The 17,858-nt window shown below is 42.1% G+C and overlaps 1 protein-coding gene across 1 annotated transcript in view; it reads left to right on the top strand.

Moving 5' to 3' along the window:
• ptprm (protein tyrosine phosphatase, receptor type M) overlaps window positions 1-17,858 on the top strand; it is a 431,502-nt gene that overhangs the window by 210,560 nt on the left and 203,084 nt on the right. Inside the window, exons 10-11 of the mRNA XM_031903767.1 lie at window positions 2,125-2,326; window positions 5,046-5,148. Of these exons, the coding sequence (XP_031759627.1) occupies window positions 2,125-2,326; window positions 5,046-5,148 (305 nt within the window). The remainder of the gene's footprint in view (window positions 1-2,124; window positions 2,327-5,045; window positions 5,149-17,858) is intronic.

The raw sequence follows: 17,858 nt of genomic DNA, 5'->3' as shown, positions 1-17,858 counted from the left end.
GTGACTGTACAGCTATGGCTCAGCTCAAACTTGTGGCACTCATTGAGAGCCATGCTGGGGATTGTGGGAAGTTGAATTGTAAGTTTAGAACTGCCCATCTCTATCCTCTGTTCTCTTGTCCCATGCCAAACATGTACTCACAGGAAATGAAATTCTTTAAGTTTAAAAGCTATATTTGGACTATATGAAAAATAGCAGTTGGCTGAAAATTGATTTCCTGAGAAACTTCTTGTTCTGCTTAGAATATATTATGTAAGTGAGCAGAGTCATGTGATGTCTGGTCAGTTCCAAGCAGCAACATGATAAGATATTCCTTTTCTCATAAAATTTATTTTCAGCCAACAGTAGCCTATGTGCTGAAATGACCTACTGAAAATGTTATATTATTTTGTTTGAGGGTTTGTATTTCCAAGTGTGGGTATAGATTTTACTTTTATATTTGAATTTTTTGAGAACTTGCTGAGGCCCTAACATGTTTGCATTTTGCATAATTTTTACTTGAAATCCATAATAATCCAGTGCTGATGGGCATTTGGAACACAGTTTTGTGAGAAGCAAAGTTCCAATTACATTTTACTTTGTCTTGTGAGATATAAATAATATGTGATTCCTCCATGATTGCTTAGATGAAAATAATAACCACCTTTTATTCAACACTGATTGCTTCAAAAGCAGCAGAATGATTATCAAATACAATTCCTTGAATGAATGAGCTCCATGTTTTCTTGATTTGTTTTCAAATAGCCGTCCAGTAATTCTTCACATCCCCAGCTGGGGCTCATTTTGTATAGGAACTTCATCTGCCACTTGTAAAAATTCGCCAGGAAATATTTTTTCTGGCGCTTTAAAAATGTTTTGACTGTTAAAATATATTAAAATATTTGTTTGGGTCCATAAATGTAAACATTTTCTTCTAATATGACTACTGATTTTATTCCAAATACAGGAAAACAGGATGGGGTTGAAGGAACGAGTAGGGGTGGGGAGTACAAATCTGAAAACTTTGTTTACGTTCTTTCCTAAGCTAATATTATTACCCATCTGCACTGTGGAAATATCCTTATTTGTAGAGAATTTCTACCACCTTACATATTAACAAGGACATTTCTACATATTGTAGATTTCAGTGTACATCATTCTATGGTGTCACAGAATATGCCCACAAATGTTTGCTTTTTTTCATCTTCTGCATGTGCATTTGCAGTGGCCATGCTTATCTGTAACTGTTATAATGCTTACATTTTCCAATGCAATTGTATTGCACATGTATTGTAACTGTGTTTCCCCGCTGTTTCGGAAAATCTGTCACTTCAGCAGTTTCAGAGGTTTTTCCTCCAGATTCTCAACAACAATGTTCCTTTGTGTGTACTAGGTACAAGGTAGGCCAGGGCCTCTGCATCTAACCATATATTATATTTGCCTCATACAAAGCTATCTCAGTTTCAGGCAGAATTTTTTTTAACTCTAGACACCATTGCAGGTCAACTCTTTGGTCATGGCCCAACACAGTTCATAACAAAAGATTACAAATATAGGAAACATTAGTGTATCAGTAATGTAACCGCAGTTCCAAGATTATCTAGGTGAGCCAATAGATTTTCACAGATAATCTCATCAAGAAGACCTTTCAAGTGTATCCAGTTCTCATCATAAGGTCTTCATGCTGAGCCCCCTGCCACTGCCTGTCTTGCCCAAGGGAGTGAGCCCCACAGTTTTGGAACCACTGGTTTAGATTCTATTACTGATAGATGAAATACACAAATATGCAACTCCATATTCTGTATTTGAACCTAATTTGAGTCACTACAGAGCATAGGCTTTGTGTATAATGTGTAAATGCAAACATTATTAAGGTTTAAGGTTAAGACAGAATCTACCATTTACATGAGTAAATCCTTGTGGATGTAATTCCTGGATCTAAGCCAGCACTAACTCTAAACCATTTTGGCTGCATTGCTCTGTAACTTCATTGGATTCAGGTTTTAAAGAGCGTAGGTGATTATGATACCTTATCATAAAATATCTGACAGTGCATACATCAGAAGGGTTTACTGGATAGAGATACAATCTTACAGTGCTGTCTACAGACGTTTTATCATCACTTGTTCTTTTTTTTTTTTTCAGATCACCTACAAGGCAGTCAGCTCATTTGACCCAGAAATAGATTTATCCAAACAAAGTGGCCAGGATATAAAGCAAGGAAATGAAACTCACTACCTGTTCTTTGGCTTGTACCCTGGCACCACGTATTCCTTTACAATAAAGGCCAGTACAGCCAAAGGCTTTGGTCCTGCGATTACAAGTCAATTTACAACCAGAATCTCAGGTATTATTATCATATTATTATCAATATGGGGCTGCATCTTGGGGCTAATCTTACAAGTTGTAAATGCAATGCAAAGCAAAACTTTTTCATTATTATGAACCTTCTTTGGAAATTATAACCTTTTTTAACATTATATTGGTCGTGTCTTATTATCTAAAAGTACCACTGCATTTCCTGTATGCTCAGTACAGGATTACTTTATGCTGTACTTTATGCTTATTGTATCACTTTGTGCAGGTTAGGAGGCAACTGTAACACCCTTAGTAAACTTGTGCAATAGATCATGCACCCTTCCATCTTTACACAATAGGAGAGCTATGGAAACCTTAAGAAAAAGTGTCCCTTACAGATTCAAGGAATTCCACATTTTTGTCTGCCAGTGTATCAGCTGTTATTTGTGCCTGTGAGCGCTTTAACATATTTTTTACAACACAGTGTTTTTGGTCTTATATTATTGATGTAAAGTACATGCATAAGAAAGTAACTGCGGCTCATTACATTACAGACATAATTATGCATACAATATGCAGTATGTTCCATTTCTTTAATGTTTACACCTCAGCCTAAGGTCTATTTAATTTTAAATTGTTGATCAATAACAGCTTGCAAACAGCACAAAGCTTCTGTCATGATAAATAAAATATACCAACCCTGGTGATGTGTGTAGGGGAATGTAAACCCTTCAAACTAATGGAAAATTGCTCCGGTATACCTTAATTACTTTCTTCTAGTTGAAAGAAATTTTCAGTTTTTACACATCACATGTCTCTTCTCTGCTCAGTAACTGAATTGGTTACAAGGCTTTACATTATATCATTGGTTCTGCAATGTATGCAGAATTTTTGTTGAATATTAGTGATGAGCAACATTTTTTGCCAGTTTTCACCACAGAAAATGCCCATAGACTTCAATGGGTGTAAAAGAAATGTTACACGGAATAAAAAAAGTTGCTGCAAAGAAATGTATTGACTTTAATGCATTTCACAAACTTTTGCAGATTTGCAAATTTTCCAGCAATGTGAAACAGATGGATTCCCTCAGCACTAGTGCAGACTTCATTTACATGATTATTAAATTGCATATGAGACATTGCATTTTTTTATTACTCTTCCTTTTATTCCCTCCCACTCATTGAGTAGTATACAGGTATAGGACCCGTTATCCAGAATGCTCAGGACCAAGGGTATTCCGGATAAGGGGTCTTTCCGTAATTTGGATCTTCGTACCTTAAGTCTACTAAAAAATCAATAAAACATTAATTAAACCCAATAGGATTGTTCTGCCCCCAATAGGGACTAATTATATCTTAGTTGGGATCAAATACAAGCTACTGTTTTATTTTTACAGAGAAAAAGGAAATCAGTTTTAAAAATCTGAATTATTTGATTAAAATGGAGTCTATGGGAGACAGGCTTTCCGTAATTCGGAGCTTTCTGGATAACGGGTTTCCGGATAACGGATCCCATTCCTGTACTATATAAAATGTAACTTGCCCTTTAACTGTGCCTCATGCTGGAACCTCCACGCATTTAAACCATAATTTCTGATAATGCAACTGGACTTTCTCAGGTTTTATGAAAATATTTCTCTGCTCATCGAAGCGGCTTTTCAGTACCCCGTATATTAATGCCAGGGAATTCCCTGTGAAGTGAAGAAACCAATAGGATGAGTTGTGAAACATTTTTAAAAAAACTCAAAGTGCAGTTTCTTTAGACTTATTTCTACTAGATACTGTAAATCATGACCTGGATGAATGAGAATCTTCATAGACACATCATTTCTTTCAATTCACAAAAAGGCACAGAATATCTCTAATTTTGCATCATTCCAGAACTTTCCCATTGTTCCATTTGAACCCCACAGTAATTCCTTCTGGATCCCCGAAAGTCATAATTCAAAAGGGATGTATACAGGTTCTAAAACCCACCCTTTTCCATGTTGGCATTGGGAAATAAAATGCGTTACCTGATTTCTATCTGTGCTAAAAATGAAGGTTTTCTTTAAAAGCTTCATCCTTATTGGAGCACCCCATAGATCCTTTCTGGGTTGTGGGCATGTCCTTTCCCAGAAACACAGTAGAATCTGGCTAGTCAATCACAGTTCTGCCTTAACACAACCTTGCTTCAAATCAGTGCCGGGTCAAGCCAGCTGGGCGCCCTAGGCAACCCAACCCGCTTGTCCCGCCCCCCTCCTGTGGTTGTATGTGCGTGCACATGGGGGGGGTTGGGGTGACACGGGGGGGCGTTGGAGGGGGGGTGTGGTTGGGGCAAATGGCATGGAAATAGGGGTAAGTGAAAGAAGAGGTACCTGCCTGGCACCCACCCACTGTTGAGCCCCTACCCCTAGTTCAGGCCCTGTTTCTAATAGGCAGGCATCCAGAGTGGTGAGAATGACAGACTATACACAACCTGGGAAGGTAGCCAGCAGGGAATGGTAATGGCTGGGTGGTGTTAGCAAGGCTTTTTGGGAAATTTTCAGTATAGTAGCAAAAAAGGCAACATTTGAGAGTACATCTATTTTTAGTGGTGTATAATTAAATAATAAATATCTGTTCCTGACACTGTATGTCATAGAAAATTGTGTTTAGTTTTGAGCTGATCCAGAAACCTCACTTTCATTGTGGCTTTATAAAAGGCTCCAACTGTATACCTGTAGGTTTAGATAATATAAGCTCCAGTCTTAAATCAGTGTGTTTATTTTTGTTTGTTTTTTTCCCCAGCACCATCCATGCCAGCATATGAACTTGAAACACCTTTAAATCAGACTGACAGCACAGTGACAGTTATGCTGAAGCCAGCTCAAAGCAGAGGAGCTCCTGTCAGGTATGGTGTGCGGACGGGATGGGGGATGTCGAAAGAAGCTGTTTAAAGAAATAAAAATTTCTTTAATATGTTTCTGGGGATTACTTGCAACTTAGTAAATAGTGTGTAAAATCATGTTTGCGCTAATTAAATTAAAGAGAGACAGATAGAAAATCTCTTTGATATAAGTGTCTGAGTATTGTTTGAAGCATTTGATCCAGAAGCAAGAAGCTTGTCCTTTGAAGGCAGAGAACAAAGTCAGCGCTCAGTTGTGTGGGCGACTACTGTACTCTGTTAGGAATTGCTTGCTATAGCCTCAGGAACTCAGAGGTAGAACATGGTGCTTCCTGCAGCTTTCTAAAGAGTTGACCACAGCTTATCCACCTGTCCTTGGGTAACTATAAACCAGTAAACCAAGTTGTCTACAGATTGAAAAGTCCGGTTGGAAGCAAACCAGTGTAACTGGAGACAACCCCAAGCACAAAACTAAGGCCAGAAATGTGTCTGTCTTTGTAAAATTGCTTATCATGGATTTAATTACTAAATATTGACTTTAGAAAAGTTATGTTTGATTAATTCTGCAGCAGTTATTCATCGATCTCTTTGCCATGTTTTTAAAATGTGTATTAATTTTACTTTAGAGCAAAGCAATAAATATGGAAGCGGTTGTAGAAATGAGAGTATCACACTCTGGGATTTTACCATCGACCTTTACAAGATTGCATAAGTTCAAGAATAAGCTTATGTGCAGATGTGGAAATAATAGATAACAGACCCCTTTCTCTGGTTGAATTATCCCATACAGTTGTAAAATAAGACAGAGGTTTTCTCCTGCTTAAAGAGGGAATCCCCAGTCGATCCTTGGTCTTGTAGTAATACTACCCTGTATAAATCACTGCTAGAAATATGTAGAAATATGTAGTGAGGGCCTTGGCAGTACTCCAGAAGCAGAATTCAGTAACAGGACACCACTATAGCCTGTTGCTCCTCACGCAAGGCTTGATCTTTTCTTGACATTATGCAGATAGACAGATAGACTGATACATATCATGTTTATTTGTGTGACACATGCTACTGTCTATGTATATAATATGACTTTTTTGGAAAATAAATATATCCACAACATGTACAATCCCTCACTCCCTCCTCTGAGTATAAATCTGAGCCCCCCTACAGCTGCTGTGTTTGCTTCCGCTGTTCCTACACCACTGACTCTAATGACAAGTTTAATTTATTGTCATACTGACCATATACAAATCTGCGTTAAACCCAGTTTACTTCTATATAGACAAAAAACACCCTTTCATGAATAACACTAAAGTGGTAAATTTATAATGAAGCTAGCCAAAACTCGCACAATAGTGATAAGCTAATTTTTTCACAGGCATGGCAACTTTTTTTTTGAGAAACTGCAGCAGAAATTTGCCGTGCCAAAAAATTTGGCAAGAAAAAAAGCCCATTGCCTTTAATGCATTTGGAGAATTTTTCACCGTTTTGCAGATTTTCCACTGTTTTGCTGCTTAGTGGAAACATTTCTTGCAGCAAGTTAGGTTTAGTTTAGGATTAGATGTACCCAACTCTTTGGGGCACATTTACTATGGCTCGAATGGTCGGATTGCGTCCGAATCCGTTTTTTTCGTAATCATCGGTAATTTTGCGATTTTTTCGGCGCTTTCGTATCATTTTGCGGAGCCGTTACGACTTTATCGTATTTTACGACTTTTTCGTATTTGTTACGACTTTTTCGTATTTGTTACGACTTTTTCGTATTTATTGCGACTTTTTCGTATTTTTTTACGACTTTTTCGGAAAAATTTCACGATAAATTCGCAAACATGCGAATATACGGAATTCATAAACGCTTTTGGGTTACGATTTTTTCGGGCTACAGTCGGATTTTACATCCGACTGTAACCCGAAAAAATCGTAACCAAAGCCTTCAATAGCCGAAATTTTCGTGTTGAAGGCGAAAATAATCCAAAAAGTGAATAACCATTGTCAGCCTGTCCTTTTACTACTTTCAAGGGGAAATTAAACCAAATAGGGATTTTCAATCATACATGGCTTTCAAGGGGAAATTAAACCAACTGTGTCTCATACCACATGGCACTTATATATATATATATTTATTGTATTTATTTATTATATCACTTGTCCTCCCTGTGTGTAATTTTGTTTTCTGTAAGATTGTACAGCGCTGCGTACCCTTGTGGCGCTTTATAAATAAAGTTATACATACATACAAATAGGGATTTTCAATCATACATGGCTTTCAAATGGAAGTTGAGTAGTTTGTGTGTGATTTGTGTTTAGAGCAAAATATAGTCATTTACAGGCTGCCCTAACCTTTTCAGATAAACAAACAGGAAAGAGTTAAAGACTGCACAGCTTGCTCGTTAAAGGCTGCCAAAGGTATAAAACCCCTAGAACTCACTTCAGTTTGCCTAAACATGGAACATGATGTTATTGCTCCAGCACTGCTGGCAGCTTTAGAGGTTTTAGAGGGGGCAGGGGCTGATCAGCAGGAGCCCCCAGTTCATTTGCCACTTGCTAGGATCAGACAGCCTTGTCAATTTTGGAGAGGTGTCCCTTCCCTTCAGGCGGATGTACCGCCTGAGCCGTGCCACCATTTTGCAGGTATTTGATTTGGTTAGGCAGGAGCTAGATCCTGTGACGGCACGGTCTCAGGCCCTGCCCGGGATAAGCAAACTGCTTGCAGTTTTGCATTTCCTGGGCAGTGGCAGTTTCCAGCAGGTCTCCGCACGCCTTGTCGGTATGAGCCAGCCCACCTTCAGCAGGATACTGAGGCAAGTGCTGAGGGCACTTCTACCGCACTCGCAAAGGCTCATTTCCTTTCCCTCAACTGAGGCAGAGTGGACAAGGGTAAAGCAAGACTTTTACCTCATTGGCCATTTTCCAAATTGCCTGGGAGCCATTGATTGCACAGCCGCAGGGCTGGCTGGTGGGTAAGTACTTTTTTACCATTTTTTTACCTCAACTTTCACAACTATTAATTAATTGGTCATGCCGACACACACCCATTAGTCCTCTGTGCATACAATTGGCCTAATATAATGTGCAGTAGAATTTCACTATGTAATCATGTCAGTTCTTGATAGTACCAAAATGTATCTCCAAATTAACACCACTTTACTTGCCCTTGTTTTACTAAGCATCTTGGGAATGGTAGTTTTAGAAAGCATTTCTTTGAACTTGTGTGTTTCTGATGGACTAATTAACTCCTCACACCTGAGCATGTGTAATAGCTGGGATTTGCTAAATGGGAGGCAGTCTTGGAATCTATCACATGCATGTGTATGTAACTTTTCAATCAAGGGGTGGATGTGCTTCCACTCATATTTTTTCCTTTGTTCTAGGAGACGCAGGATATGGGGTTTCGTCTTGGCTGATGACCCCTGTTCGTTTTCCCCGCACACCTGCCCAACGTAGGTACAACTGTGCCCATCGGAAGACGCGCAATGTGATTGAGCGCCTGTTTGGGGTGCTCATGTCGCGCTTCCGATGCCTCTCAGTCACTGGTGGAGCTCTTCTTTATTCCCCCATTAAGGTTTCAGGGATCATTGTTGTCTGCGCCATGTTGCACAATGTTGCAATGGATCATGGCCTACGCGCACACATCAATTATGCTCTGGAACCTGAGATTGAGGGGTATGTTGGCAGGCGCATGGGTAACCAACCACAGGGGAGAAGAGTGAGTGATCAGCTGATTGCCTCACACTTTAGTTGTAAGCTGAGCATATCATTCACTTGATAATATACCTCATTAAATGTGTTTAACTTGCCCTTGCAACTGTGTTAACCAGAAGAAAATGAATGATGACAACAAAAATGTGTATGTTTAGTTACTGGTTTGTTTTTGTAGTAAATTCTGGCACTGTATGAACATAAGTGACTTTGGCCAGTGCAGAAACAACTGTGATTGATTGGTGTTAGGCCTTGATATAGAGCAGGGGTCCCCAACCTTTTATACCTGTGAGCCACATTCAAATGGAAAAAGTATTGGGGAGCAACACAAGCATGGAAGCTATAATTGGCTATTTGGTAGCCTCTATGTGGACTGGCAGCCTACAGAAGGCTCTGTTTGGCTTTACACTGGGTTTTATTCAACCAAAGCTTGCCTCCAAGCCAGAAATTCAAAAATGGGCACCTACTTTGAGGCCCCTGGGAGCAACATTCAAGGGGTTGGGGTGCAACATGTTGTTCACGAACCACTGGTTGGGGATCACTGATATAGAGGGATCTTATTACAGTGTTGAGGTAGAGCACACACAATGAATGGCCATTATCATGCTTATGATGAGTTTGTTCACATTTTCAGTGCAATGTCTCTTTAAATGTAATCATATCTTTTCCTTTCTTAATTATAAAGAGCCCGCTGATTGTGATGTGTTGGTGTGCCCCTAGCAGTATAGGCCTTCCCGGGACACCTTCTGGTGTAAGTAAACACGCTTACAAACAAAAATCAGTCATGTTAAAATAGTCAACCATTTAAAGGACAAGTCAACCCCAGTCAATTTAATTGTGTTTTCCATTAGGGCTAAATGAAGTTTGGGGTTCACTTGTCCTTAAATTATTAGCATTACTAAGTAATTCTACTTTCAGGTTTGTGGGATCTACTTTGTTGTGTGGCTACCCCCACTGAAATACTTTGGTGCTTTTGAATGTTGCTGGTGAAATGCTAAAACCTCATTTCTGTTGCTTGGACCTGTCACTGCTGTTACCAACCATCTGGGAGACGGACCTGCTATGGAGAAGTACCAGGCATTGTGCCCTTTGCTGCTAAGTGCCACTTTCAGGTGACTACCACTTACTCTGCTTTAAGAAACAATAATATTACTGCTTGTTACAGAATAATATTCCCTCACTTGCTCACAGTGGGAGAAGACTGCACGCTGCTGAGACTGCTGTTTGCTGCTGAGACTCAGAAGGATGCGACTCTTGGCTAGCTGTGTGAAATCCCATTGCCTGTGTTCCCTCCAATCAATGGCCCCATACTGACTGGAGCAATAACTTCACCTTTACACCTTCCTGCCTTTTACAACTAAATTGATCTAGAAAATGATGATGCAAAATAAAGTAAAGAAAAGCCATTTTGAATGTCTCTTTAATGACAGTCATAATAAATATGAAATCAATACTTTACAAACATCCAACAAAGTGTATAGATGTTTTTTTTTTTTTTAAAAAACAAAACGTGAACATTTCCACAAGAAATATAAAGTTACTGTAGGCCGAGGGGGCATTAGAAACCCAGCAATGCTTGACCCGTAAAGGACAAAGGCTAAGAAAAAGTGCAAAGCACTTATTGCATTACACTTGTTGCGCCCCTACAGCCAGGCAATAAGAAACATTAACAAAAATAAAAGACATGATAAACAATATTTAACATTTATCACTTGTAAACATATCTGTTTCTTTGGAAAAGCAGTCAGATACATGAGGTAAGTGCTGGCCTCTTGTCTTAGGCCCTTGCATAGTAGTACAACATTCAATTACCCTTGTAGGCATTAGTGACTTGCATTTTGGAAAGCAAAGGGAGAGGAGGACTTGGAAAGCTGCCCTCTATAAACAATATATTACAAAAAAGGAGGAGGAGGAGAACATTTACCAGGCTGCTCTCTTGACTTTGGCTTTTGACAGCCACGCAGCATTAGTGCATAGTAGTACAACATTCAATTACCCTTGTAGGCATTAGTGACTTGCATTTTGGAAAGCAAAGGGAGAGGAGGACTTGGAAAGCTGCCCTCTATAAACAATATATTACAAAAAAGGAGGAGGAGGAGGAGAACATTTACCAGGCTGCTCTCTTGACATTGGCTTTTGACAGCCACGCAGCATTAGTGCATAGTAGTACAACATTCAATTACCCTTGTAGGCATTAGTGACTTGCATTTTGGAAAGCAAAGGGAGAGGAGGACTTGGAAAGCTGCCCTCTATAAACAATATATTACAAAAAAGGAGGAGGAGGAGGAGGAGGAGAACATTTACCAGGCTGCTCTCTTGACATTGGCTTTTGACAGCCACGCAGCATTAGTGCATAGTAGTACAACATTCAATTACCCTTGTAGGCATTAGTGACTTGCATTTTGGAAAGCAAAGGGAGAGGAGGACTTGGAAAGCTGCCCTCTATAAACAATATATTACAAAAAAGGAGGAGGAGGAGAACATTTACCAGGCTGCTCTCTTGACTTTGGCTTTTGACAGCCACGCAGCATTAGTGCATAGTAGTACAACATTCAATTACCCTTGTAGGCATTAGTGACTTGCATTTTGGAAAGCAAAGGGAGAGGAGGACTTGGAAAGCTGCCCTCTATAAACAATATATTACAAAAAAGGAGGAGGAGGAGGAGAACATTTACCAGGCTGCTCTCTTGACATTGGCTTTTGACAGCCACGCAGCATTAGTGCATAGTAGTACAACATTCAATTACCCTTGTAGGCATTAGTGACTTGCATTTTGGAAAGCAAAGGGAGAGGAGGACTTGGAAAGCTGCCCTCTATAAACAATATATTACAAAAAAGGAGGAGGAGGAGGAGGAGGAGAACATTTACCAGGCTGCTCTCTTGACATTGGCTTTTGACAGCCACGCAGCATTAGTGCATAGTAGTACAACATTCAATTACCCTTGTAGGCATTAGTGACTTGCATTTTGGAAAGCAAAGGGAAAGGAGGACTTGGAAAGCTGCCTTCCGTAAACAATATACCGGCAGGAGACTGCATATAAACCATACTTTCAATAAACTGCATAGTAACGACATACACAACCTGAAAAGCATATAGTTGTTTCTTTTGCACATTAGACTGCACAGCAGAGAATGAAGACTTTAAAGAGATACCCCTTTTTAGTCAGTCATACAACATAGGAGAAGGAGGCACGTTTCTTTGGTATGTCGGTACAACACAAATGTCTTTTTTTTTTTTTTTTTAAGGATGTTAGAATTGCATTAGTGTGTGTTTAAGTAGGCCAATTCACAGGCATGGCCACATTGTATTTGGGGAAATGCCCAATATTCATGTTAGAGCAAATGCACTTTGAAGTTCCAAGTGCTTCCCAGATGGTATTAAGGAGGGTGCCACAAGATGTTATCGTGGCACAAACTCTCAATGGGCAAACATAGATGTTAGAGAAAATGCACTTTGATGTTATAAGTGCTTCCCAGATGGTATTGGGGAGGGCACCACCAGATATTTTTATGGTGCCCCTCAGTGAGGAAAATTCGGCTTTGGTGAAGGAATATTGAGAACAATGGGACTACTTGTTTGGTGCTTAGTCCTGTCAGCTCATGTAGCGGATCGTGTGAGTCCTGAAGAGATGCATAAAAAAGTTCATGGCCAGAGAGCAAGTTGGTGTAGAGGTCTGGCTCAAAAAGGCTGCAAGGCGAAAGTAGGGACTCAGATAGGAGACCTACTTGCGCCTTTTGCTAGGCCCACAGTCAGGGTCAGACCCTCTTCTGCGGCCTCTCCCACGCCCCCTTGCCCTAGGCTGAGGACTTGGAGGCGGTGGTTGAGGTGCAAAAGAGGGCCCAGGCAGTGACCCTTCAGCAGACCCGGCAGAGGCAGAGGCAGGCGCATGCAGTACCTGCCCCAGAACTGCCAGCAGAGCATTCCGGAACCTTTCTTCGCTGGATAGCCGCTCCCGGTGCTGAGCTGCCAGCTCCTGGCGCTGAGCTGCCTGCTCTTGGCGGAGGGCCTGTAGCTCGGCCCTCACCCCAGCCACTTCTACCCTCAAGGCGGCCTGCTCGCCAATCATACGAGCCAACAGCCGCCTTTGAGAGAGAAAGTGGCTGCGCTGGTTGCCAAGAGCAGGCCTGAGAGCGGCTACCACGACCTGGGACGCCCGTGGATTCCTCACTGAACCTTCCGCAGATGGATGTTCCAGTCCTTGTCCTCGGTCCTGGCCACTCCCCCCGGCAGCAGCAACATTCGCAGCAGCATCTAGGATAAGAGTATAAACAAATAAGTAAATCATGTATTTGAATTTAAAAAAACGTTTATTCAGAGAAGAGCATTTTCAATAACATGGTGCAGATTGATAAAAATTTGACATTTTTTTTACAGAAAAAAACACCCACATTCTGTTCATTCTAAACAGATTGAAAAAAAAAAGAAAAAAAAAAAAAAAAAAAGTTTAGTTAGCAATAACTCAACCTTATGCTTAGAAAATGACCATAGGAATGAATAGAACATCACTGAGTTTTTATGTATGAAGTTGTAGCCTCACATTTTTAAACATCTGCCCCTTAAAGGGGTCCAATTGTCAATTCATGATTAAAAAGTCACCTATATTGTTGAAATATATGTGAATCCAAACCAACGGCTACTGCAATAGCCGCAATAATTAGAAAGCATTATCCTACATGTACTCCAAAAAAGCATGGTTATCAAATATTCTTTTCAAACTGCATTCAGGATTGAGAAGAGTGGGCGTGCCTTACTATCTACTATGTCATGTGAATACCCACAGCTGCCCCCCCCATGCTGAGTTACAGAAGTCAGACTGGCATGTCTGTAAAAGGGGCGACTCACCTTTAACATACTTTTGCAGTTTTTAAATGGGGGTCACTGACCCCACCAGTAAAAATTACCTTTTATTAATAATGAAATTATTACCTTTTATTAATAATTACATTTAAAAGGGAATCATTTAAACAGTGCCGATTTCTAGACATACTATAAACAGAAACAAAGAAGTTATTTCTCCAGCTGCAAGGCCACCAGCACCAGGAGGGGAGGCCAGTGTTGGCGGGGGGATTTTTGGGTTTAAATTTTTTTTGGGACACAACCACAGTGTGGGCTCTATTAGCTCTATTGACCCACACCTTCAGTGGGGGAAACAATATAGGGGTTATAGACGCCTTTAAGAATCACAAACTGGGGGCAACACAAGCCAAGGCCCTGGCCTTGTTAGAACCATAACACCCCATTACCACCTCTGTTAATGCAACTCTTCACTTAATCAGCTATGTCTATGAAGCCCTCAAAGCTGCCACTGCTAGCCCTGGCACTAAGCACTCAGCTTTTTGTAATATTTTGCCAACACCAGAGGGTGCAAGTGCAAGAGAGGTTACTTACGCCTGGGGGGTGACACAGGTGGCGGGGACAAGGACTGGCGGGAAGGTCCAGCTTGGTGTTCTGAAAAATATAAATAGTGCATAGACATAAGAATACATTGCAGAAAATGCAAAATTGCCAGTTTGGTGAACCAACTAGCCAAATAATATTTACCTGGCGTCCCAGGGTCCCGTTCATCTGCTCCGCTGACATCCTGGGGCTGGTCCTCTGCCTCTGGCGGCGTCTGCTGCCGGGTCTGTTGCCTCTCCTGGACTGTGGGCCTTTGGCGCTGCGCTTGAGCTACAAGTTCACAGAAAGCAAAAAAAAAAAAATGCTGAACAAGTTTTGACCCCAAACTACAAAGCCACACAAACATTCTGGATTTAGCAGAGATTCAAAAACAAGACAAAAACCATTCAAATACTACAGATAAATCACTTGTCATCATTAAAATGAGGCCTAACAGCTGCAGTTCATGGAATGTATTTGAGGGGCATGTGGGGAAACTGGGGTACTATTAAGACTGTCATGTGGAACCCAAGCTGCAAATGAACAAATATTTGGTAAACATGAAATAAAGGGTTTCTTGAAAATAAGCCTCACTCAGATTATACTGGGGTCCGGTTTGGCAGTTTTTTTTGTTGGCAAAACCAGTCAGTTCTAAAACCAGCCAAAGACTAGGCTAAAGCCACTTTGAAAGTAGCACAAAAATAGGCCAATATAAACAATGAAAAAAAAAAAAAAATACATTATATACACACACACACATATATATTTCTATCTATAGATCTATAGATATATCTGTCGATATACGGGAAACATGTCTTTTTAAAGCGTACAATCACTAGCAATGTCCTGCGCCCCCCCCCCCCCCTTTCCAGTTACTGGATGGCTGATAATTCCCTGCCCTCTGTGCCCAGTCCAGCTGGGAACTCACTACAGAAATAGATTCACAATGTTGCATTAACCCCAGACATGATATACATATGGGTGTGTTGAACTACAACTCTCAGAAGCCCCAATATATCCAGAGTTATAGCCTAAGGATCAACTGCAGAACTGCCCCACATCCCAGTAGAAAGTAACAGTACAATCACATACCCAATAGAGCAGGGAGCAGGGGGTAGAACTGCCCCACATCCCAGTAGAAAGTAACAGTACAATCACATACCCTATAGAGCAGGGAGCAGGGGGTAGAACTGCCCCACATCCCAGTAGAAAGTAACAGTACAATCACATACCCTATAGAGCAGGGGGTAGAACAGACAGGTTCAGGCTGAAAGCTAAAAACTACATTACCCAGCATGCAGCGTGCCAGGCACACTAGGGGAAAAAAATGTGACTATTTTCCAAACTACAAACCCGGCAAAGCTCCAAAAAATACAGCAAAACTGTACCTTAGCGGCTTTGTACTTTGGAAAACCCCAAGGGCTTTAAATTAGTAGCCCAGTTTGGAGGACAAACTGCCAACCCTGAACATAATTATATTACAGCTCTGTATTACTGTTGCGCTCAGGCTCTAGCAATGTTAAAGGGTCAGTGACCCCCATTTAAAAGCTGCATAGTTAGAGGGCAGCAAATTATATTTTGTAGTTTGTGAATTATTTGGTTTCTTCTAACTGTGCAGCTGTGGTTTACCTTGAAGTTAATTTTTATTATGTTATACAATGGCTAATTCTAAGCAACTTTTCAATTGGTCTTCATTATTTATTTAATGTAGTTTTTGAATAATGACGACCAATTGCAAAGTTGCTTAGAATTAGCCATTGTATAACAATGTCAGTTTTTGCTCTACAGTTCTCCAGTTTGGAGTTTCAGCAGCCAACTGGTTGCTAGGGTTCAAATTACCTTAGCAACCAGGGAGTGGTTTGAATGAGAGACAGCAATATGAACAGGAGAGGACTTGTAGCTTCACAAAGCAATAGTTTTCTGCTTGCTGGGTTCAGTGACCCCCCTGAAAGCTACAAGGAGTTAGAAGAATAGTGCAAATCATTTAAAAAAAAATAAAAAAAATAATGACGACCAATTGAAAAGTTGCTTAGAATTAGCCATTCTATAACATAATCAAAGTTAGCTTCAAGGTGAACCACCCCTTTAAATAGGTGCCTTCAGCGTGAAATAAGTGCTTTAAAATAAAAAAAAAAACACTTACGTCTCCTATCTGTGTCCACGTATTCGCCAGGCAGCCCTCCGAATACCTCTACACCAGCTCGATCCAGAAGGCGGCGTTCGTAGGGCTTGAATTGGCTGGAAAGAACAGGCCCTACACCCGCCTTCTGGGCCCGTGCTCTCTGGGCCATGAACCTCTTCTTCATGCATCTCTTCAGGTCGCTGAAGCGTTTGTACACCGTGTTGTGGTCACGGTGCACTCCGCTTACAGCGCTCACGCGATCCGCTACCTGCTGCCACAGGTCCCTTCTTCTGGCAGCAGTGAGCTGACAGGATTGCGCACCAAAAATATAGTCCCATTGTCTCAAAACTTCCTCCACCATCGCCGAATTTTCCTCACTGGAAAAGCGGGGGCCTTTGGAGCTGGGCCCTGCCTCCTCCTCTTCTTCTTCCTCCTCCTCCTCCTCCACCACCACCACCGGCTGGCGGCTCCTCCTTCCCACAGGGGGTTGCTGCCCCCCCTCCTCCTCCTCCTCCACCACCACCACCGGCTGGCGGCTCCTCCTTCTCACAGGGGGTTGCTGGCCCTCCTCCATACCCACCCCCCTGCCCTGGCCAGCCCTAACTAAACTCCCCCCCCCCTGCCCTCTAGCTGCCCCCCCCTCCCTACCTACCTCCCCCTCCCTCTACCTGCCCCCCCCACACTAACTGCCCCCCCTCTCCCTGCACCCCCCACACTAACTGCCCCCCCTCCCCTACCTACCTCCCCCCTCCCTCTACCTGCCCCCCCCACACTAACTGCCCCCCCTCTCCCTGCACCCCCCACACTAACTGCCCCCCCTCTCCCTGCCCCCCCCTCCCTACCTACCTCCCCCCTCCCTCTACCTGCCCCCCCTCTCCCTCTACCTGCCCCCCCTCTCCCTGCCCCCCCCACACTAACTGCCCCCCCTCTCCCTCCCTGCACCCCCCCTTCCTCTGACTGCCCCCCCCCTGCACTAGCCCAGGCCTCTTGGGCCTCTTCTCCCTCCCCCACCCAAGGGTCTTGTGCCCTTACCCTTACCCTTACCCCCCATCTACTTCCCTCCCCATGGGGCTCAGGACTTGCCTGAGTTTCAGCCACCTCCTCCACCTCCTCTTGGCCTAACTCAGGCAAGTCCTGGGCCCCCCCACCCAAACCCTCCTCCTCCCCAACTATCTCCTCACTCAGCCCAAGCACTCCCTCCCACTCCTCCTCCTCCTCCCTACCCCTGCTGTGGGCCATGGCAGCAAAAAAATGTAAAAAAAACAAATTTTTTTTGAGCAGCTCTGAAATGCCTCCTCTCCCTTTGCTTTCCAATAACGCAGTGAAGAAAGAAAATGGCCACTGGAGCACTTCCTGTTAACTCACAAGAGAAATTGGCGCCAAATGCTTGTAAAATGGTCGCTGGAGAACTTCCTGTACGAATATTTCGTGACTTTCGGAACGTCAATACGAATTTATCGTGACTTTCGGAAGGCTGTGTACGATCGTCCGATACGAATATTTCGTGACTTTCGGAACGTCAATACG

Source organism: Xenopus tropicalis, chromosome 6 (assembly GCF_000004195.4).
Source record: "Xenopus tropicalis strain Nigerian chromosome 6, UCB_Xtro_10.0, whole genome shotgun sequence".
Taxonomy (NCBI): domain Eukaryota; kingdom Metazoa; phylum Chordata; class Amphibia; order Anura; family Pipidae; genus Xenopus; species Xenopus tropicalis.
The sequence above is the reverse complement of the archived record's forward strand: the minus strand, read 5'-3'. Positions and strand labels throughout refer to the sequence as shown.